This window comes from Neolamprologus multifasciatus, chromosome 7 (assembly GCF_963576455.1).
Source record: "Neolamprologus multifasciatus chromosome 7, fNeoMul1.2, whole genome shotgun sequence".
Taxonomy (NCBI): domain Eukaryota; kingdom Metazoa; phylum Chordata; class Actinopteri; order Cichliformes; family Cichlidae; genus Neolamprologus; species Neolamprologus multifasciatus.
The window spans coordinates 51,142,101-51,165,164 of NC_140445.1; the positions used below are offsets into that span (position 1 = coordinate 51,142,101).

General features: G+C 39.1%; 2 protein-coding genes across 4 annotated transcripts; both read left to right on the plus strand.

The window, feature by feature from the left end:
• The first annotated feature begins 598 nt into the window (after window positions 1-598).
• On the plus strand, window positions 599-7,331 carry prkar2b (protein kinase, cAMP-dependent, regulatory, type II, beta). The gene is made up of 11 exons (XM_085165598.1): window positions 599-1,173; window positions 2,218-2,253; window positions 3,306-3,358; window positions 3,449-3,532; window positions 3,785-3,891; window positions 4,035-4,188; window positions 5,351-5,452; window positions 5,542-5,616; window positions 5,718-5,786; window positions 5,875-6,010; window positions 6,128-7,331. The coding sequence occupies exons 1-11, from the start codon at window positions 909-911 to the stop codon at window positions 6,259-6,261; spliced, it is 1,215 nt and encodes a 404-aa protein (XP_085021724.1). The 5' UTR covers window positions 599-908; the 3' UTR covers window positions 6,262-7,331.
• A 437-nt stretch (window positions 7,332-7,768) lies between these two features.
• Window positions 7,769-15,980, plus strand: hbp1 (HMG-box transcription factor 1). 3 transcript variants are annotated; one of them, XM_085165594.1, is made up of 11 exons: window positions 7,769-7,871; window positions 9,513-9,676; window positions 9,768-9,945; window positions 10,282-10,402; window positions 10,535-10,649; window positions 11,053-11,171; window positions 11,960-12,116; window positions 12,263-12,407; window positions 12,600-12,887; window positions 14,825-14,966; window positions 15,106-15,980. In XM_085165594.1, the coding sequence occupies exons 2-11, from the start codon at window positions 9,538-9,540 to the stop codon at window positions 15,121-15,123; spliced, it is 1,422 nt and encodes a 473-aa protein (XP_085021720.1). In that variant the 5' UTR covers window positions 7,769-7,871; window positions 9,513-9,537; the 3' UTR covers window positions 15,124-15,980. The 3 variants fall into 3 exon arrangements, with proteins under 3 accessions (XP_085021720.1, XP_085021722.1, XP_085021721.1); XM_085165596.1 differs by having other exon boundaries at window positions 7,870-7,886; XM_085165595.1 differs by lacking the exon at window positions 7,769-7,871 and adding an exon at window positions 7,878-8,384.
• The last annotated feature ends 7,084 nt before the right edge of the window (window positions 15,981-23,064 follow it).

The following is a 23,064-nucleotide window of genomic DNA, read 5'->3' on the forward strand; positions in this document are numbered from 1 at the left end:
TCATTCTGGCGTGGTCAAAGTGTTCTGACAGGTCCCATGACATTAAAATATCCAGCACATGTATTATTATTTTCTCCCTAAGAAATGAGCCTCTAAACTCTCTAAACTATCATAAACGATCTTTTCTTATTAGCCCCTTTAAAAAGAAGAAAGCCTAAATAAAATTACAGAACGAATCTTTATTGATTTGTAGGTCTTTACAGAGGTCTTAGGTTTTAATGTTTACCTGTTTAAATATGAATTACATGTGGCAAAACAAACAAATAAACAAAAAAAATTGTACATTTCCCTCAGATTCAGTGTTTATCATTGCATGGCAGTACCTTTTTGTCTCTAGCCTTGCTATGTCTGCTGGTGTTGTTTTTTTTTTCTTTTTAAATAATATGCGATGTTGTCCTTCTTATTTAATCATATTTTTAATCGTTTAGGGTAAGTATGAGCGAACAACCACGGCAAACATACATGCCAGACCGCAGGATATTTGATCTAATCTCTGTTAGTGAAAAATCGATCTATGACCTAAAGAGCCTTCCCCAGGGCTTCTCTTTCCCATCATTTGTATTTTGCGACTGACTGCAGTTTCTGCGCCGCTGCTGCTCATACGCAATCTCTGGATAGGTGGTTGCCATGGATTCCTGGGTCACATGCGTGGGTTTCCTAGCCAGAAGCAGCAGAAGATGTTCGGACCAAAAATCCACAGCCATTTTCATTCAAGAAAAAGAGAGGATCCGCTGTGGAGGGCTTGCTGAGCGGGTGGTCTGACTACACACCCGTCTGCTGATTTCGGCATCTTTAAAAAAAAAGCCAACCAAAAAACACGACGGGAAGAAAACCTGATCTGGGTGCTTTTGAATCACTGAAATTCGCAGCAAACCGGTTTTGTCCACATCCATAGACTGATAACAGGAATGAGTATAGAAATTCCTGAAGGACTGACGGAGCTGTTACAGAGCTTTACCGTGGAAGTGTTGAGGAATCAGCCCAGGGACTTGCTCGAGTTTGCGCTACAGTATTTCACCCAGCTTAAGGAGAACGAGACCAAAGAGGCCTCATTTGGCAATGACCAAAATTCGGCCCCGAGACTTGGGAAAGCGGTCAATTTCATTGACGAAGCCATGCAGATCGATTCGGAAAACGGAGAGGAGGACGACGACGATGACGAGGAATTCATAGGTGGGCTAACACACTCACCGTGCGTGTTTATGTCATGGGGGGATGCTGAACTTGACTCGAGATGCTTTGCTTTGAATTGTGAGCATGTATGGATGGATGGATGGCCGCACCGCGGCTGTTCTGTGGGAGAGAATGAAAAACCACATCGAGCGCGCTGATGCTGTCGCCATACATTTACAACGGCTCTGTCATTTGCCATATATGGTCACCGAGGCTCAATGCTGGTTCACGAACGTGTTATGCTCTTCACGTTTCTGCTCAGAGAATGGCACCTGCACACTGCGGCTTCTTTTGCTTTATAAATAATTATGATAGTAATAAAAACATCTGGACCGTTTAAATGTTTTCTGTCTCAGGTGCAGGCCCGGTGGGCCTCCCCTTCATATGTACCAAAAAAAAAAAAAGACAAAGCTTGTAAAACATAAAGGCCTACAGCTTCAGCTGTTATATAGATGCAGGCAGTACACAATGTGCTGTCGACAGGCCTACATTTCCTGAAGTATTTAACACAGTGACTGCTGCCAGAGTGTAATGAGGTGCAGCCAGAAGCAACCCAGAGCTCTGACACAGCATCCCAATGAGTGGTGGCTTCTGAAGACTGGCTGCAATGGTTACATAACGAGAAATGCCTTGCATGCAGTTGTTAAACGTCTGTGTTTTGGGTCACTGTTGTGCCCCCCCAACCAACCAACCACCATTAATGCCTCCCATATTTCAATGAGATTCCCCGGTCAGCACTGGCTGGCAGGCCATTAATGGATGAGACCTATCTAATGTATATTTCATACTGACCTATTGTGTAGCAGCTTGGCACTGTTTTTCTCATTTAAATTTGATTCAAAGGCTAAAATCCACTTCAAAGCAGCTGTCCCCCATTCAGCTTTTACTCAGATGAATATAGACCCTAATGAGAATGCTCCACTTGTGCTGTAGATGTCGAAATACAACAGCCTCAAACCTTCCTAGCAATAACCATATATTTTATGGTGAAATCTAACATGCTTTTTTAAAAAACACAGATATCTTTCTTTTTCTTTTCTCCAGCCCCTGTGATAAACAGATTCATCCGAAGAGCATCAGGTGAGTTACCATCTTCCTGTTGTGTCAAGGAGGGAAACTCTGGACAGTGTCTGAGCTGAAAACATTAAATAAAGCCTTCTGTGACACATGACTAGCCAGGCTGCATCAGATTGGTTTCAGTACAAGTGATACTTAAGTATTTTTCCATCTGTCTTTTGTTACCGTCTTCCACTTATTGTAATAGTGTTGATTTGTTACAGCTTGTGAAGCCACTTTGTCTCGAACCCGTCAGTGAGTAATGTAGCAATAGTAAAGTTGCGGCTTCACATAACTTTGTGTTTGGATAGCTGCTTGGTTTGCCTTTCTGAATGGAAAGAATTATTTATTAATAACTTGGGTATTTACCTTACCTCTTATCACTTCAGACGGGGAACGCACATCTTTTACTTAGCAAACCGTAAATCTTGCACATGAAATGAAAACAGATTCAATTAAGTTGACATTAAGCTGGTCACTTACCATATTCCATGTCAGCTTGTGTCAAGTTGAACGTTTTTTTATACCACTACCCCATCTTTCTGTTAACATATAGGAAGGAAATGTGGTAAGAGTGCTGTCATCCATCACCGCATATTCCTGTACTCAAGATGAGAAAAGTTGTTTTTATTGAAAGATTTATTGCCTGAACTGGTCCTGAATCATCCCTGGAATTTGCCTTTTTTGTTTGACTGGGATGAAGTCTGTGCCGTGGGCCACCTGAAGATGAACATTTGTTTTTCAGATGTTATGTAAGGTGTCATTATTCATCTAAAAGTTCATTTAAAGAAAAAGTGAAGCTTTTTCAAATAAAGACCTGGTAGACAGTTCCACTGGAAGTGAGCTCTCAGAGACCCTAGAGACGCTGGTATACTTCAGCATTATAATTCACGGAGGGGAAGAAACAAACAATTAATAAGGGATCAATTAACAATTCTATTTACAAACACCTTTGACATCTACTGTCGCTAATAGCAAGAAAACTGCCCCAGAGTCGAAAACACTATATGGACAAAATAACTGCTGCTCATCAATAAGAGAAATGTAAATGTGATTTGTGTGTTTGTGTCATGCAGTGTGTGCTGAAGCATTCAATCCTGATGACGACGATGAGGATAAAGAGCCAAGGGTAAACTGCATCCATCCAGTGTTTTTTTTTTTTTTTTTTTACACAATTGGTTTAACTGTTCAGAGGTTATAAGTGTGATTTATGTTTTAGGTCACTTACCCCAAAACTGACGAGCAGAGACAGAGACTACAGGAAGCATGTAGGGACATTCTTCTGTTCAAGAATTTGGATCCAGTGAGTGGATTATTCTATAAGCTCTTCTCTGGTTTGTGCCCTGCCATATCCTAAATTAAACAAAAGGAAACATGGCCCAAGGCCAGTAAATTTCTTCTTTTTTTTTTTTTTTTTGCTGCATGCCCAGTACACCGTGCCTAATTTTTTTTAGAGATAGTTATTTATTTATTTTTTTGGAAGCTTGAAAACAAACTGAGTGCATTCTGCGTGATTCCTTCACTGTCTGACTGCTGCCCCCCCCCCCCATGACAGGAACAGATGTCTCAGGTGCTGGATGCCATGTTCGAGAAGTTCTGCACGGAAGGGGAACATATCATTGATCAAGATGATGACGGGGACAACTTCTACGTTATCGAAAGGTGGGTTTAACTTACTCGTGAATTTCAAATCGCATCATAGTTGGTTATTTAACTTGAAAAAGTGAACACAGTTGCTAAATAATTGCTGAAATCATTGTTTTGTGCTAACTAAAGATATTTTTCCCCGCTGTCTTTCCATTCAGTGGCACGTTTAACATTTTCGTGAAGGTTGATGGCACGGAAAAGTTGGTGGGCTGCTATGACAACCGAGGCAGCTTTGGAGAACTGGCGCTGATGTACAACACCCCCAGGGCGGCCACAATAGTCGCCACTTCACCTGGAGCCCTTTGGTGCCTAGTGAGTAAACCATTACACCGCACCCCCCTGCAATAGCACAGTTGGATCCTTAATCGTTTTTTTTTATAGCATGCTGTGCTGTCAGCTGTCATGATTTAAGTAAACGGGGAGTGTGGAAACCATCATTATGTGAACACAAATTAAGGCGAAAGCAGCTGTTTTACCTCCAGGCTCTGTTCGTTTTATTGTTACATTTCAGCATGGATGCTATTTTACTTAAGGAAAACTGGCAAAACATCCAGCTAAGTATCCAGTCGCAGTCTGACTTGTTTCTGAGAAGCTGCTGTTTATTAGTGACTATGAGAGCCATCGCTGAACTGCAGGTAACGTCTCAGTGCAGCTGGGTAGGTTGCGGCCATGTCCTATGCTGACCTGAGGACTTGTAGGTTGTTTTTATTTGAGTCTCTAATCTCAAACAGGAAGCCCCTTTTGACCACCAATTGGTTTAGGTCAGGGAGGAAGAGTGCTGCTAAAAAATGCATCCAGTCAAACAGTCGACCCTTTATTTATGGCCCTTGTTCATTTTGTAAACAAGCGATAGGATGTGAACTTGAAGTGGGTCCAACTTTAGCAACCTTTAAACCACGAGGTTCCAGCCTTGCTTACGCCTTTGGGTAAGGGAAAAAGGTTTGTCAGCTATAGGGCGCCCTCTGCAGTCACATATGTTTCCTGCAGCACAGTATGTTACTGCAAGCTTTGTTGACCATGCTGTCTGTGATATTATTCCTTTCTTTGTGTTCAGGCTTGGTGTCCTTTCATTCATTTCATTCACATAATGACACATGGATGATGCTGTTTCTTTTCTTAAATTCAAACTATAAGTGCACACTATTGTTTTATGTGAGCTATTTGATGAACAAACATAAGATAGATAAGATAACTCTTTATTGTCATTGCACAGTCATCCCTGGTGCAATAGTATAACGAATTTGGAAACTGTCCCCCGTCGGCACTGCACACAACACAACACGAGATCAGTCTGGACTTCTTGGTTGGGGATTTTTCATCATTATGTTTATTAGGGTTAGGGTTATTTTTATTACTGTATAGCACTATTATGAATAATATTTTATAATGTGCGAATTGTTAGTTTTTATCTAACCCCAGGATCAGTGCCATCAGAAATTGTGTTTAATGAAGCCTTATTTTAAATCTGTTTCAGGATCGTCTGACATTCAGGAGGATCATAGTGAAAAACAATGCCAAGAAGAGGAAGCTGTATGAGGCATTCATTGAAACGCTACCCCTGCTTACATCTTTAGAGGTCAAGATTAACATTGTCCTGCAGCATTTACACAGTGTACTACATATTTACAGTAAAACATTTGCAAACCAAATATATTTCATGCACAGATGTCAGAGAGAATGAAGGTAGTTGACGTGCTATCCACCAGGGTGTACAGCGACTCGCAGCAGATCATTGCTCAGGTGAATAATGTCTTCGTACAATCTGCTTTTATTGGACATTTAAAAAAAATTCTACATGTTTTTGTGCTCCTTTGCAATTGCTGTGTTGATTTTTGTCATAGGGTGATTTAGCGGATTGCTTCTACATTGTCGAATCTGGCCAGGTTAGAATCACTATGAAGAGAAGTCGGGTAAGTTTGCACCGCCACCCTTTAGACAAGCCTCTGATTAAAAAAAATCTCTGGAAACTTAGAGTACGCATTTCTTTTTCTCTGCTAGACAAAAACAGACCAAGAAGAAGAGGAGGTGGACATCGCTACATGCTCCAGGGGCCAGTATTTTGGGGAGCTTGCTCTCGTCACAAACAAACCCAGAGCTGCATCTGCCTATGCTGTGGGGAGTGTCAAATGCTTGGGTAAATTTTGTGCTCGCGCCAAAGATGCACATCTCCCAGTAAAACACATATTATTTTGTACCATCCTTTTCAAATTCACCTCCAAGTCCTGACTGTATCTGTTTTCTTTTTTATCAGTCATGGATGTTCAAGCCTTTGAGAGATTGCTAGGCCCATGCATGGACATCATGAAGAGAAACATTGCTAACTATGAGGAGCAGCTGGTGACCCTGTTTGGAAGTAGCCCTGAAATTGAGCAGCAGACTGCATGAAGCGACTGCAGTGGACTGTAAATGGGTGGATGGAAAAAGGCTTGTAACCACTTAAACAGATTTTCTTACAAGAAATGTGAATATCCACCTACACAAACCATTTGAGCGTCAGATATATAAAACACACGTTGTCGGAAGGTTATGGCCGAAAAGTAAAGCCAAAGCAGAGTTGCTTAAAGCTTGTTTAAATTACATTTTCCACAACACTCACCTTAAAAAAAAAAAAAATGTAAGTGTGCATTTTACTTGTTGGTGTTGGGTGCATTACTTGTTTGTAATTTGAACATTTTTTTTAACTTTCACATTTTCTCCACAGTGTTATAGCCACACGTACAATATTATATATATCGTTTGTAAATTTCTAAACATTGCGTGTCAAAGTCAAAAGCCAAAGCTGATTTCTTACTGGATAAGTGCGAGTACACATCACATGTACAAAAGGGCCCAAACCTGAGAAAGGGTAAACAGTTTGTAAAGGATAAAATCTTTGACATTTTGATTATGAAAAAACAAAAAAACTTGGCAGTATCCTAAAATTTCTATAAAAACACATTCCTGTTTAGCATAAGATGGAGTCCCTGGAATACATGCTCATAAACCACGTATCACTGTTGCTAAGTGTTTGTGGCCGTTAGCCGAGTACTATGCTCTTTCTTTTTTCAAAAAAGCAAAGTTCAGAGAGATAGCTGATAGTTTTGTAACAACACACAACACATTGCTGTATAATTTTAAAACTGAGTATTTACTGTTATTATAATAGGCCCACTTTAAACTTCATAAGTTGCCCAACAAGACAGTAGTCATTACAGGCAACATCTTAAGGCAACTCATTTTTCTGTGTTTCAATGTAAAATTTAGGTAATACTGTTTTTGCATAGGTGAAACATACATTATTATGACATCCATATTTGCTGTCTACCTCTGCCAACAACTTCTACAGTTTTACGCTCAACAGGAATCTAAAGTGGGTCCTCTCTCTTACTTCTTCTCTCTCTTTTTAAAGTAACTGAGGTCTTCTGTATTTTGTCTGCAGCTTACATGGTTTAACTGGTTAAACATGCAGATTTTATCCCCCACCCTTCCCCGTAGGACTGGTCATTTTTGAAGGCATAACCACAATATTGGCTAAAAGTACTGTATGTTTCACTTTTCATGTCAATAAAGAATTCTTTTTTTTTGTATTTGTGCTTCCGGTTAGTATTTGTTAAAAGAATGAAAGAGTCAGTTTCTTACTGACCCACTCATTCTTCATGGCAGACCCCATATCTTCTACGAGATTATTTCGTTACGAAAAAGAGAATTTAATCTTTAAAACGATGTGTCCATGTAATTCTTGCTGTAACTGCAACACTGCAGATAAAAAATAGTATTGTTCCTGTTATTGCCAATCAGCTGTTACTGGCTAGTAACAGGCGTGTACTTTTATCCAATGAGAGGATAAACAACAAACTACGGGACACCTCTCCTATTTTTCTCAAACATATCAACCAATAGAATATCCGAATTCCTCTTGTTGACGTTGTTGCGCACCAATGGGGAGCTTCCTCTGGAGCCATTCAATCCCTCCCCTCGAGTGAATGCCACAGAGTTACTTGATGTCGACAGCTGTGGTAAGTGGGAAGTTGGTGAGTTTTTTCGAAGAAATAAACGGTTGAAAGTAATTTTTAACTCGGTCCACGTGAGACTCGTGTCTTGCCAATTATTGTATAATGTTTAAGCGAGGTTGTCACGCGTTAATTTGACGTCGACTGAAAGATTGAGATCGACAGTGGGGCTTTTTTTTTTCTCCGTTGTGACGCTCGTTGTTTTTGTTGCAAGAAACCCATCCGACAGCAGTTGTTTGTATTAAAACAAGTCTTCAAATTAGTAGAATATGCTTTGAATAGTGTGAAAATGCCGTCAAAAGGCTTCTATAGGTTTTCGTGTCATTCATTTTGAACGGGGCAAAGATGTTGCGTCATGCCTCAACTTGTTGACATTCTTTTGTTTACAGTGTTAGACCCCAGAGCTTCGAGGTTTGAGCGAAGGAAAGTACTGCTGCATTTAAATGTTGGAGAAAGAGCAGGCCGAGCCCCCATCCGTCTTTTTCGACAATATAAGACTGTTGAAGCGTTTTCTGAACGGTATTATGTTGTTCGTGTATCCTTGCTTACGAAGTCGAAACAACGGTGTCTCCGAACCTGCGGCCTTTGATCGGTTGGCAGACCGTTAGTGTTCGTCAGTTTTTCATTTAAATGTGTTAAATTCAGGAAGTCACGGTCACCTTTATATTTTAACGATTTTCTTAACGATTTTTCATACATTGTTTGTCGATTAACACAATATAAATTCCCAATAAGAATTATATTTTTTACTTTGTCATTGACACTCACATACTTTTGTTTTCAAAATCGATGTTTTCCACCGTCTGTAAGACACTTTTTAAGACGAATTTCTGGTATTTTTCGCTTTCGCTGCGCAGTTCTGAATGAATGAGCTCTGGTACGCATGCGTCAAACCCTTTTAAGTTTATAAACAAGGCCTCCACGCAGGGAGTCACATGACTATTCACAGAGGTTTGCTGTGTCGATTCTGAGACAAAGGAGTCCCCAAAGGCTTTGTGCCTTTTCCGTAATATTTTTTTTAACACTTTCTCTTTATTGATTTTCATCTTATTTTACATACAGAACTAAAGAGGGCAAGGGAAACCAACACATTCACATATGTTCACATATTCACAAATACACAACGGCTTGTTTTACTTACACATATTACATATTACACAGGTGCATGTTCCATTCAAACAAATTCGTAGCGGTCCCTCTGCATCACAGAGGTATCAGTTTCTAGTCTCTTGACGTATCCTTTTCCGTAATATTGATGTCATACGTGATATGCAGTGATTCAGTACTAACTGTGGTGTTTTTGTTTTGCTGTGGTGATGGTCTTTGATAGCTCATGGGTGTTATAGTCGTGTTTTTCTTTCAGTTGATTATTCTTTCAAACCATATTACCATAAAAAAAAAAAAAACAAACGCAGACATACATACAATTTTATAACCACAAAGACTTTATTTTGATTTAGTTCATTTCAATTCAATGGAGCTCAATTTTTATTTATATAGTTATATATATATATAGTGCAAAATTACAACAACAGTTGCCTCAAGGGCTTCAAGTGCAACTGGTTATTGCACAGCCCTGATTCAGATGTCAGCAGTAGTTCCATTTTGCTTATGATAGCTCTAACTTTGTCTTTTGCCCAAAACCAGATGATGTGTCAGAGTATGACGATGGATGCTGAGTAAGCTGGACAGTAGCCCGTTTTTTATTCTGAAAAAGAGGAAACCGAACATCTTGAAAATGGACGAGTCGTTCGATCCGCTCAAGTGTAATGAGGACCTGCCTTCCTCTCCTGGGTGCCACATGGAGTATGGTAAAACTAGCCAAAAAGAATGTGCAGTCTGCCGTTAAGCAAACCGAACCCTTCAGATATGCGTATGAAAAGTACTGAATTATCTCCTTAGACGACATGCCAGAGCTGCAGGAGGTGGAGGAGGACCAGAGGTCTCCGAGGTTATTTCAAGTTGGAGCAGTGTCTCACCAGGAGCTCAGCTGCTCCCCTAGCACCAACTGGCTTGCCGAGTTGGCCAACATAGCCACCAGTCCTCAGAGCCCTCTACTGAAGGACGCCCCACACATAAGGTTTGTAGATGTTTAAGGAATGCCTGCATGTGTGATGTAAACACAGAGACACCTTTACACATGTAGTAACAGTACACCCCAGTACACCTGGGGGTAATTTCACAAGATTAAGAGTAGCAGTTTAGCAGAACAACAGCAAAAATAGCCCCTAAAATTGTGCAGATTTTTAACTGCAGTTGGGGCATGCAACATTACAACCAGGACTGAGCAAAATCTGTTTTAATTACAAAAGAATCACATAAAGCTGCATATAAGTGCATTTGAGTATGTGACAAATATATCTACTTGCATAACAAACTAACTACTGATGTTTGTGACATTTTCACTGTTTTTCAGATCATCTCCAGTTCACATCTTTGGCAACAGCAATAGTTTACATTCCTATGCCCGGCCCCCGTTAGCCAGTAGTGCACCCAACCCGTCCAGAGGCCACCTCAGGGAGCGCAGGCGTGTCAGGGTAACCTTTCATTTCTAACATTCTCACTCAAAAACCTGATAATCATTCATTCTAACAGACTCAGCATGAATTTTCAACCTGTCTCAATGCTGATATGATTGTAATTTTTTTTTTCTTAATTATTAAAAACAGGCCAGCAGTGAATCAGAGTCTGGGGTTTTCTCAATGTCATCATCGTTTTCTGATGATGAAGACATGGCATGGTCTCACTCTTGGCCCTCCACAGCCTGGCATTGTTTCCTAAAAGGTGCATACATAAGAACACATGACCATATGCATCCATCAGTGCATACACACACGCCTAGAAGTCAGTTCAGTCACACATGTTGGAGTTAATGGTGAACGTTTGAAGTACTTGAAACAATTGTCTTGAAAATTCCTCATAGTGTTTGTTTGATATTTAAACACGAATGCAAAATTCACTTTTTTTTTCAAATGTCATCTCTTGATGAAGGCAGGAAAACTAGAGATTCATTCAGGATGATTTTGTTAACATTTTCTTCCACTAGGATTAGCACAAATTGCAAAGAAGATCAGTTCTTACCTCTGGTGTCCAAACAGCAGCATTGCATCCAGTTTCTAGCATCCTCTCTGCAACATCAGCACACTTATCCTAATTTGTCATGCTTCATTGTTCTGTTGCTATTCAGGGACTCGTCTGCGCTTCCATCGAGGTCCAAATGTGGAGTGGCAGGAAGCTGATGAACTCGGGGATTCGGATGATGACTCAGATGATGAAAGCATGCCTCCATCCTCATCCTCTTTCAAGGTATGGCAACGTATGGTGCCTTTAGTATGTCTTAAGAATTCTGCTAATCTGACTAGATGAGTAAATCATTGTGGACATTGTGGAATCATTGTGTACTTTATAGAAAGTGACTGACAGTAAATTTGAGTAACTGTGTGCACAAATGAGTCTCAAATGATTTGTAGCAATGGTCGTTTTTATATATATGCGTGTGTTGGTGTAAAGTAATTAACTAATTTATTAGACTATCACCCAAGTAAGGTTTATGCCACAGCTGTCCTAAATTAACAGTATTGGTAATAACTAAAATGATCTTTTATGTTTCTGTAATGGTTGTGTGTACAAACTGTTTAATCAATTTAGTGTCTTTAATCCACAAATTTTCAAATTTCCGGTTTTTGCAAATGGGAAAATAATATTAAAGCAAATTATTATTTGTTAATTTAAATAAATTTAACTGCATTCCCGAACAGAAAAACGAGCTTTAGTGGTCAAATATTACGCCTGAGTAATTTCTAAATTCTCCAGAGTGGTGGCTGAAGTTTGGGTATAAAAACATGAATTCAGTTATTTTTAGTTTTTGACAGATTTCTAAAAATATTTGTTTTTTAAAAAAAAAATTTAATTAAAAAAATGTAATCACAGGTGGTCTATTACATTAAGCACTGTAGGTGTCTCGCGTACTGAGTCTTTAAGCAGTTGGACACTGATTTGTATCTACACTAATTCTTCTCTGGTAGTGAATTTGTCATGCACGTTTTTCCAGTTAATAGAAACATTTCTTATCTGCATTTATGTTTCCTTTACAGAGATATGGCTCTGATGGGCTTAAACTGGTGAACCACGAGGAGACATTATCCTTTGGGCAGGCAGTTCTGAAACTGACCTTTGACCCGGGCTCACAAGATGAAGGCCTGCTAACAGCTGAATGCCGATTGGATCACCCCTTTTTTGTCAAAAACAAAGGTACAAAAACACATGTTCTTTCCTTTTAAATTGATCTTTGCTGTTAGAATCTTCCACTTAAACAATTTGCTGAATCCAATCTGTTTAGTTTTTGCATTTCAGTAAACACCTTTCGGGTCAAACTAATATATAATATCCTGTTTCAGGGTGGTCTTCCTTTTATCCAAGCCTTACTGTGGTGCACCATGGGATCCCTTGCTATGAGATGCAGCTGGGTGATGTGTGCCTGCCGCCAAACCACCCAGATGCCATTAACTGTGATGACTCAGTCGTCTTTGACACTTTCAGAAGGTATGCTCTTTAGATGGTCATCAAATTTTTTTGCAGTCGTTTCACATTCACTTGGATATATGATAAGTCAAAGTAGTTGTAAATATTTTCACATGAAACCTGGCTGTTTAGAAATACTGTTTGTGCCACACACTAGAAGAAGGTTCTGGTTATTGATTGGTTAATTGAATTCTTCCTTTCTGTCTCCTGCAGCTATGACTTTACCCCACTAGATTCCTCAGCGGTGTATGTTCTGAGTAGCATGGCTCGTCAACGGAGGGCCTCCTTGTCCAGTGGGGGTGCTGTCAGTCCAGACTGTGATAAACTCGAGCGCTCCAGCTCCCCTCACTCCTCCAGTAGCAAATCGAACAGGAGCCACAACTCAGGGATAGCCAGTGGTGCCACACCTACGAAATGCAAGCGGCCAATGAATGCCTTCATGCTCTTTGCCAAGAAGTACAGGGTGGAGTACACACAGATGTATCCTGGGAAGGACAACAGGTGTGCAAATGTCACTGAAATACAATATACTTACAGATATTCCCTGGGGAGCCCAAACCATGTCTGTTTGTGTTCTATTGTGTGTTTTTTCTATGCATGGCGGATGAAAAATCTGTCTTTACCTTTCATAATTTTATCAGTTTTGACAAGATCTCCAATAGCAATGGCTAAAATGCAGCACCAAACCATGACAAAGCCTCCACCATACTTTACAGGTGGCTGTAGACACTCTACGTTTTACCTCCTCTGTGCATATTGACGACGATTTGAACCAGAACTTTTACATTTGGATCCATCGGACCTGTTCTCACTGATTTTCACTTTACTTCTACTTCTGATTTGGCATACCTCAGCCTTTCCTCCTTGTTTCCCTTCCTTAATAATGGACTCTTGAACGTAATTGAGATAACTTCTGATGAGGTTTCATTGAGCAATAGACGGATCAACTTAACAGCCAGAGGTTTGATGCACTTTTTTCAAGGACATGACTTTCAGATATTCTTCATTTGCTCAAGATGGATTTTTTTATTTTTTTTTTATTCATGACAATTTTTTGTCTTCCGCTTCTCCAGTTTACAAGTTTTTTGAGGTTGCTATTACCAATTTAAAATTGGTTCTATGCTAAGTTGTCTGTATGTCGACGTGACACTGATTCACCCCTGGAGTAAGGTGTTTCCTTTTTTTTTGTTTCTTTTTAAATGCTTGAATGAGTTATAGGTGAGCATTAATTGACTTGATAAACCAACCCCCTGTCATGGTTAGATGTTCTTTGGTTAGATTTTTTTTAATGATTTAATTTCCATCAGACCTTTAGTTTGAATTTTTCTGTGACCTTGGATCAAAATGTATCCCTTTGGCCTGTTTGCCAAATGGTTTATTGTAACCCCAGGACAACAGAGGAACATGTGGAACAGTTTCACATGATTCAAAATGCCCACAGCTTTATGGTCGCTTTGTGTCTTCCTTCCCACGCTAACTTCCTCTGGTTTCTGATCTTTTAGCTCATTGTTCTTGATGATACTTGACTGTTTGTCCCACTTTAATATGTTTTTCAGAATAGAAAACTGCTAATTTTCTGATAGAGAATGACTGCAGAGCTAGAAAAGTGTGAATTGACTTAATATGAAAACTATTATTTTTGTGTTAGAGGTTGCTAAATGCTTCAAGCTAGAGCTGACAAGCCCAAAGCAACGCATGAAAAGTCCATGATCTAGTGAATGAAGCCTTGTAGTTGAACACAAAGATAATTCCTTATTGGCCACTGTAGCCCCGACAGCAAGGATAAAATAACATTCCAAGAAACCCAAACTTTCCCCCCAAAACAAACAAACAAAAAAACAAAACCAAACAGCAGAGCCACTGTGGGTCATGCTTCTGATAGAGAAGCTGTTCATTCAGTGGTGGGTTAGAATTTCTGATATGTAGATAAGCTGTAAACAAGTCGTAGTAAACCAGAAGGACTAAAACTCTGTTCTCATTTAGGAACCCAACCCCTGTATGAAGACACACGTCTCCCAGCACATTATAATTAAGGCTTTATTCTCCACCCGCAGATGGCTTACCAGCTTTAATTGTTGCAAAGCAATAGTAAAACCAAGTGTAGCTGTTTTTATTTTCTTAGGTCAAAAGTTAGAGTGGACATGAAACATTAGATGTAGATGAGGCTAATCTACACCATGGGATTCCACTCTAAAACTCTGTCACAGATTTAACACTGACAGTGACTGACAGCTGACAGTGTTTAGATTAAATTTAATTACTTTTTTTTTCTAAAGACATTTAGTTTCACTTCTTAATCAAATGTATGCGGGCCGCTTTTCTATATCCTGGACAAAAGGAGCAAACGGGATGGTGTTAAAAGGAAAACAAAGACACATTCTGGCATGTCAAAAATCTGAAAAACTGAATCTCGATTTGTCTCTAACCTTTCGCTCCAGAGCCATTAGTGTCATTCTGGGTGACAAGTGGAAGAAGATGAAGAACGAGGAGAGGAGGATGTACACCATGGAGGCCAAGGCCCTGGCCGAAGAGCAGAAAAGGCTCAATCCAGACTGTTGGAAACGTAAAAGAACCAACTCGGTAAGGACCAAAATCAGATATCACGCACTGATTTCTATTTCACAACCGTTTCCACATTGCACACTGACATTGCATTTTTATGGTTTTAAACATGGGTCCAGTCTGCTGTGTATCTACAACTCCTGTTGTCTTTGCACAGGGTTCCCAGCAGACCTAGATAATCTACCCACATCCCTGGCTGCTGTTGTTTTGGCATGGAGAGGTGCTGGACAGAGTCTGATGGACCGCTTGATGCCTCTTTGCTCTCCTGTATTCTTGAGACTCGACTGTGATGCTGAATTCACTTGCTTTTTATAACCATGAAACATTATAGTGACGAAACAGAGTTATGAGATATATATACAAAGCATTTAATCTAGTCACTAACAGTGCATATATTTTCTTATATCTTTAATGTCAAAAATGGTCTTATTCCTCTGAAATAAGAATTTCAGGTTATTTCATATCCAGTGGTGGGAAAACATGAGAGCCTGTGGTGCTATGCTTCAGTCAAAAAAAAAAGACAAAAGGGGGAATTTCAGATAACTTTTTCAAAACTGTTCATATTGATATTTTTAATATTCAGTATATTGCACAGATAGATAATCTATTAAAACATTTTGTATTACAGTATACAGCATATTCTGCCACTGAACTATGGCGAACAGTTTGTGATTACTGCCCTGCAAGTCTTTAGGTCGTTTTTGCCCGACCGCCCGGTCACATGATGACAGGGCTTTCCGCATGCGGTGGTGGGTTTATACTCAGTCATAAAGCACTTCAGGCTTTCACTGTAAGTGTTTATTTCTTCTGCACTTTATATAAATATGTAATCTAATCCTATACAGCCATTGTATACAGCTCGTCTCTTGACAGTTAGCCATTTGACACAATCGTGGCCCAGCAGCCATGCTCTGCTTTCAGGTTTCTCTTAAATTTTAAATGCTTTTGTTCATAATGTACAGGTTTTACAGCACCAACAACCTCTTGCACAAAATATCCTTGTATCATATTATAAATAATTTTTTAAAATTCTCTCCAGCTGTGTGTTTCTTTGATGACTGGCTTTAAGTGTGAATATATTTTGACGTGTTTATAGCTTGTTCTGGTAATCCTTTGAGTAATTATCAGTTTCCTACATGAGCAAGTTTTAAAAGCTCTTAATATTCACTGAGCTGAAAGTCCAACTGGGAAAGACTGACAATTTCATCACAGGTTAATGCAGTTTAATCTTTTGTTTGTCTACCACACCAAAGCCACCATATACAAAGTTGTAAATGTGCCGAATTCATTCTTGTGCTGAATGACAGCAGCGTTAAAGGTTTTAGCTGAATCTTATGCTCAGTGGAATCTGGCCTTGGCATGCGCCTATTTGTCTGTCTGTCTGTCTAATCTAAGCAATAATTTTGGGCGTTACATATATATGTATGGTTGCCACCAGAGGGTGCAATCACCCAGTTTTTGTAAAGAGACAGTTTCTTTTTCCCCATGACAAACATCTTCCATGTCAATCTTCTCTTTATAAAAAATACCCTGATTTGTCATCATAAAGGGAACCTGTATAACAGCATGTGTGAATTTTACAAAATGATGCTTCAGCATGAAAAACAGAAAGAAAATGATTTTCCTTTCTCCTCACTGTAATTAAACAATAAAAGAGTAATATAGTCCTCGGGTGATTGGTGCTCAAATAAAGGCATTTTTATGCTTATAAAAAATTTGGGGGGCCCCTGTTTGGCTGCTAGCAGAAAATGGTAATTTTAAAACTGGCGAGAAAAACATGCCTCATAAAATAACAATGATCAACACCCTGCAGGCCTTTCAAGCATAGGAATCTAATTATAGCATATCCATAGCAGACTGCTCTAAAATAGTCGATGTTTAATACTTTATGGTGTTTTGAGGGGAATGAAAAGTTGAGTCTGACGTGCTTCTGGCTGAACGCTGCTGTACGTCTGAAAGGAGAACTAAAGAATGTTATAATTGTGGTGGAAAATTAAAAGCATTTTTCAAATCTTGTCACCGCTCTGTAAATTAAAACAATGTATCACTGCCATAAGGATAACACAGAAACGGCTGTGGTGTCTTATTTATGAACATTAAGGTGTGGACAGTGAGCAAACCTGACACCCAACAGTAAAAACCCATAAGCTGTGTCCTCTCACATTTGGATTTTAAAGGTCTGCTGCTCTCATGTTTAACAAAAGGATGGAAACCCTTAAAAAAATCTTACAAAAATGCCATCTTGGATGATTTTTCTAGAAAACGAATAAAGATAGAGACAATTCATGTGAGAGGTCACTGAGTTGCAATCCACACAGCCATCCAGAAAAATTGTAATCACGGACAAATGACTTGCCTTCATGCATAAAGCCCCTTTATTTTTGCAGGAAGAAATGACGAATACTAAAATGAAAAATTAGAATGGCGAGAAACTCAGGGGATCATCACTGCTGGCTTCCTCCTGAATCAAAAGCTGCGCCTTAATCAAGGCTTTCTAATTAAGGGCAATTAGCTTTAGTAATTCACTGAGAGATAGCAGACTCTTGGTGTCTTTGTAAGAGCAAAGTGTTTGGCAGTAATGTGTTAATGACATTTTTCTTATGGATACATGGCTGCCTTACACATTTTAAAATCTGGTAAAGCACAAAAAAGAAGCTCTGTGGGACAAACATTGTGTGATATTATGTGAGTACATTGCTGAATGCATGCAAGAGGCCTATTTGTCACATGTCGCAGTGTAAGATGCTCTGACGATTTAGGAGGAAAAAAAGAGATGACTTGTAAAAAGACAAGTCTTTACAGCCATCAGCAGCAGCTCACTTTTGCCTTGGCATCTGAAGAGAGCTGAACATGTTTGCAGGCTCACTGGGTTGTCAGTAGTGACGGGAAAGACGTATGTGTCACTTAAGTGAGCTACAAAAGGGTTCTTTTTAGGCAATCTAGGTCCACTTATGCCCCACCAGTCCACACAATCATGTCTGTTTGATAGATGTTTGAATTAAGGGAGCACAAGATACGATACTATCACAATACACTCACTGGCCAGTTTGTGAGGCGCACACGTTCAACTCCTCCTCAAGGCAAACGTCTAATCAGCTAGTCACATGACTGCAGCTTGATGCTTTTAGGCACAACCTGCTGAAGTTCAAACTGAGGATCAGAACAGGAAAGAAATTGGGTTTAAGTGACTTTGAACATTGCATGGCTGTTGGTTGGTGCTAGTCTGAGTGTTTCAGAAAGTTTAGATCTACCAGGATTTTCCCACATAGCCATCTCAAATGTTTACAGAGAATGGTCTGAAAAGGAGGAAACATCTAGTGAGCAACAGAAAATGCCTGGTTGATGTGAGAGATCACAGGAAAATAGCGAGACCGTATGCAGAAGAACATCTTTAGATATATACAACACATCCATTCACGAAGTAGATGGGCAACAGACAGCAGAAGACCTCTCCAGTCAGCTAACAGCAGGAAACTGAGGCTGGATTGTTTAAATACCAGAGCAAAACAGACTTATTGTGGCTGAATATGCCCATCCCTTTATAACAGTGTACCCATTTTTTGATGTGATGAAACAGGGGATTTATATCATGGATGTGCAACTGTGTGATGCCAATATGTCAATATGGGCCGAAATCTCTGAGGAATGTTTCCAGCACCTTGTTGAAACTATGCAAAAGGTAAAAGGGTCCAATTCGGTACTGACAAGGTATTTGTAACAAAGTCATGATGTATTTTCAAGACTCAATTTTTGATTGATTTTGGTTACATCATGATACTTGTACAATACAAGAAATAAACACAACACTACAAAGGCAAAAAAAGCAAAACTTGTGGATTTATTCATTACATTCAATCAGTGTGTATATGGATTATCAATGTTATTCCAATAATAATAATAATAAGTATAATTCCAATAATGTGCCAGCTGACTTAATTAGCTTAGTGAAACGTTTTCCATTGTTATTTGAGTTTCTTGTTTACAGTCAGTTGGTCATTATGGTGATGTTACTAAAAATGGTACTAGAGTTCTCTTTAGAACGCCTGTATGTATATACAAAAACATACAGTTTGTATATAACATGTCACAAGAGAATGTGATAGGATATATTGCTGCACTGAGTGTTTTTTTCCCCATCCTACTACAAAATTTCTTGGTTGCTTAATTCTCCTTGAACTTTACTTGCACAGTGAATAATTTTAAATGCTGCTTTAAAATGCAAAGCTATCACCCTCAACAGTCTGACTCAGGGAACATAAAAAACAATTAAAGGTTGGGATTTAAGAAAAAGACGAGCTTGTGATCTTTATCTAATATGCACGAACTTCTCATTAGGAGTGGATGCATATTAAATAAAAGGTTTGGAAGAGTGAGATGGCCCTGCATCTTTGTTCACCTGTGTTAAGTTGACTGAAAAGCACTTTAATATTAACAATTTCACATTGCTGAAAAACACATTGCGGTGTTTTTCTTTTTTCTTTAACTGATACTAGAAATAGACAAAAAAAAAAACCCTACACTTTAGCAGCGTCAGAGAAAAGTCAGTACTTTTATTTCTTTTAGTTGCCCTAAAATACAAAACATAAATCACAATTTGGCTGCCGAACACTCCGATTTATGACAGCTCTGCTACCAAAGTGATGGATAAGCTCAGCACCGAACCTAAAAGATATTCGTCACTTTGCTTTTGTTCGACCTGCAAAGAGTCCAGAAAAGAATAGCGACTGTTATCTTGCCACTTTTGCCTTACTCAAGCAGAAACTCGGTCACCCCCTGTGATTTAAAATTGACCGCTGGAAGAAGAAGGTGTTGGTCCTTTCCATCAGTGCTGTGTGGGAAGGACCGACACCTATCATCACGAAATCTCTGCTCGCCGAGGTTAACGATGATTCAGGGGACACCTTTTGATGCAGTGGCAGCATGTAGCAGGAGATCTGTCTGGTGGCAAAGTGCATGCCACAAAGACATGCACCCTAGAATTCATGTATGGTATAAAAACCAAGAAATCCACTATCCTGCGCACTACTCAGTTCGATTCAATTCATGTAGTGCCAAATTGCAACAATGCTAATCATTTTTATTCATGTCAGAGATTTGGAACTTGATCTATAGATTTAAGTGTATATAATTAAATTATAAGACAGCTTGGACTTTTAAAATCAATCCTAATGCAGTTGAAAGAAAACATCGATTTAAAAGATATTTGAGTGTTTTTACTATTTAAAGTCTCAAACATTCCTCAGAGATTTTGGCCCATCTCGACACACACAGCCGTGATATAACCCTCTGTAAATAAAACTGAATTGAACTGATAGAATTAGCTATTACAGCTGAAAAACAGAACAGCTGGAAGGCCTCTTCTGTTGCTGAGTTGTAGTAAAACCATGGGAATTGTAGTCTGTTTCCTGTTCTTAGCTCACAGCAGTGTACCTGTGTGGTCTTCTGCTTCGATGTTTATCGTGGTGTGTGTTCACAGATGCTCTTCTGCATACCTTGGTTGTTTAGTTTAGTTTGAGTAATCGTTTTTTCAGTTATGGGTGTTTTCCTATCAGGTCATCAACCAGACATTTTCACCCAGAGAGCTGTCTTTCACTGGAGATTTTACTCCCTTTTTTGGACCATTTTCTGTAAACACACTAGACCTGGTTGTGAGATGCGATTGGCTAATTGGATATTTGCAATAATGAGCAGTTGAACATTTATATCTGATTTAGTAACCAAAAGAAAATCTTGGGCAATATATTGGTCCTAGCTCTAAAATACTCAGTTTTTGCACCACATAGAAAACACATGTAATTACAGAGTGAACCTTCATTTGTTAATGTATTCAATTAATTTTCATATACAAGCACATAATTGGCATTCAAGGACACCACTTCTGCGCCTCTTTGTGTGTCCTTCCTTCTCTAATAATATTCTATGACCTGCCGTACTACCATTCTTTTGTCCTTTAACACTGCCCACATTTCTGCCTGCCTATTGCGCTGTCCCTTGTGTTTCGGCGCTCTAATTGGATGGTGCGTGAACACTGTGAAAGGGGGGAAAATCGTTCCATTTTCTCGGTCCACAGGTTTCAGGCTGGGGAAAACTGGATTGAATAAACTCCTGCTGATAGAATTTGCACTTTGCTCTGACAGCTGAACAACAGAACAGCTGAAAGGACAGAAATCACACGAGTTGAACATTGCTCCAGAGAAGCCGCTGTTTCATACTAATCTACGCTAATGCCCAAAGAGTAGCTGCTGCCCTGGATTATGTGCGATAGCTGTTAATGTTAACAACGCACACTTTCTGCGTGACTGATTTTGGAGTATGAAAAAAAAAGTTGTGTCACAATTGGGTTACAGAACTTTTTAAAAACCAAGTAAACTGGGGCTGAAATGATCAGAGAATGAGAAGGGCAATGAAAAATTAAAACATAAATTTTGTTAATTTAAGCAGTTTATGGTACAAAGTAAAATGTCAACATCATTAAAACCTGAGGACAGTTGTTAGAATGTGTCATTTTTGTGTCAGTTCATCTAGTGAGTGTTGTTAAAATCTATTAGGAGACATAAAAACTCAAAGAATCACCAAAACAACTGTGATCCACTACAGTACAGGTCAAAATATCAGGATAATTCAGTAAATATCTAGACTTCCCAACAAAAAGACTTCAAGCACTCCTCTAGCATGTCTTTGTCACAGATGTTCTTAATTTTGATTCAAGCATCTCAAATCTAATTTGTCTGCTGTTAATATCTTTTTGCAGTCTTTTGGTCTTCTTGTGTTTATCTTAATCCCTCGCTTCATGGGTCATTCTAACTCCTGTCTTTTTATGTCCTACTACAGCGAGAAGGCCTACATCCTGATGGTTTGCAGGTACCGTTTAACAAAGCTGCCAGCTGAAGTCATGTGAGGCAACTGCTTCTCAACCAGAGAAGACATCATTTCTTCCATTAAGGTTAGACCTGTTTTCCCATTTTGTGCTGTTCTGTGAATAGAGTAGTATATAATGTTTGTACGAAATTTGGAAATGTCCTTGATAAAGTAGCCTGCATTTCTTAACCCCAAGAGTGTTCTGACAGTTTTAAAACAAGCCTTTTTTCCCCCACTTTGAGACATTTGTACCAGGGTAATGCTCCCGGGCATCCAGCTAGCCAGATTTATTACTCCTTTTATCAGCTGTGCTAACAGAACGGGAAAAGAGCTTTTGTACTGATGAATTAGCCTTTAACCAAGAAAAACTTGCATTAGGTCCAATATGCTGCTGGAACACAGTAACACAATGTAGATATTCTATTTAAAGTATCATTAACGATGTATGATTGTTGACTCCATTAATCTTTAATTGTTACAGATGACATTTATGATCAGTCTACTCAGTGGTAATTTATTTAGAAGTGATACCAATCAGCTTACTGGCTGTTATGTGTTGTATTCAACATATAATAATAACCCACAGAATGAGCGTGGATCTTGGGACTGGAACAGGAAGTGGTGCAGTGATTCATTCTCAAAAACTAACAATCAAGAAAAAATACTGTTAGTTCACTGTAAATGTAAAGGAAGTAAGAGAGAGGAAGCTAGAAAGCAAAAGGCATCTTTCACAGGAAAATATTAAACAAGATACAAGGAGCTTTTATTGCTGCTCGTATATTAATTGATTAATATTATTCAAACAGTGAAACTGGAAGTTCACTTAGAGGCCCGAGTCAGTACATGACTAAAACCAGCCTCATATGCTCATTTCCTGTGTTTACTATAACGAAGGATACAACTCGAGCTCTGATAATATAATTAACGTCTGTTTGAGATCAATAGCCCTAGAGTACGCAGCTAATGAGACTTCAAGACATGAAAGAGAGACGGATGGAGTCAGGCATCAGCGTCTACTCACATTATGTTCCAGTGGGTTCACTGAGAGTGAATGGATGCTTAATAAATAGTTTTTCTATAAGGTGCCATAAAATACTGGTAGAATGTGGTCTCACTGGGAAATATAATTCATTGATTGTTCTCATATGTTTAGGTGGATTCAAAAAATGCTTTTATTAAATTAAATCACTACTACCTCAACATAATGTTATTGCCCTCTTATTTGCTCAGGAGCCTTTGTGAGAAGCAGATTTGAAAT

Coding starts and splice junctions, on each gene's coding strand:
- hbp1 (XM_085165594.1), top strand. CDS start 9,538: ATGCTGAGTAAGCTGGACAGTAGCCCGTTTTTTATTCTGAAAAAGAGG. Junction 10,403..10,534: donor GGGAGCGCAGGCGTGTCAGG/GTAACCTTTCAT, acceptor TATTAAAAACAG/GCCAGCAGTGAATCAGAGTC. Junction 12,888..14,824: donor TATCCTGGGAAGGACAACAG/GTGTGCAAATGT, acceptor CTTTCGCTCCAG/AGCCATTAGTGTCATTCTGG.
- prkar2b (XM_085165598.1), top strand. CDS start 909: ATGAGTATAGAAATTCCTGAAGGACTGACGGAGCTGTTACAGAGCTTT. Junction 3,533..3,784: donor TGTTCAAGAATTTGGATCCA/GTGAGTGGATTA, acceptor CCCCCATGACAG/GAACAGATGTCTCAGGTGCT. Junction 3,892..4,034: donor AACTTCTACGTTATCGAAAG/GTGGGTTTAACT, acceptor CTTTCCATTCAG/TGGCACGTTTAACATTTTCG.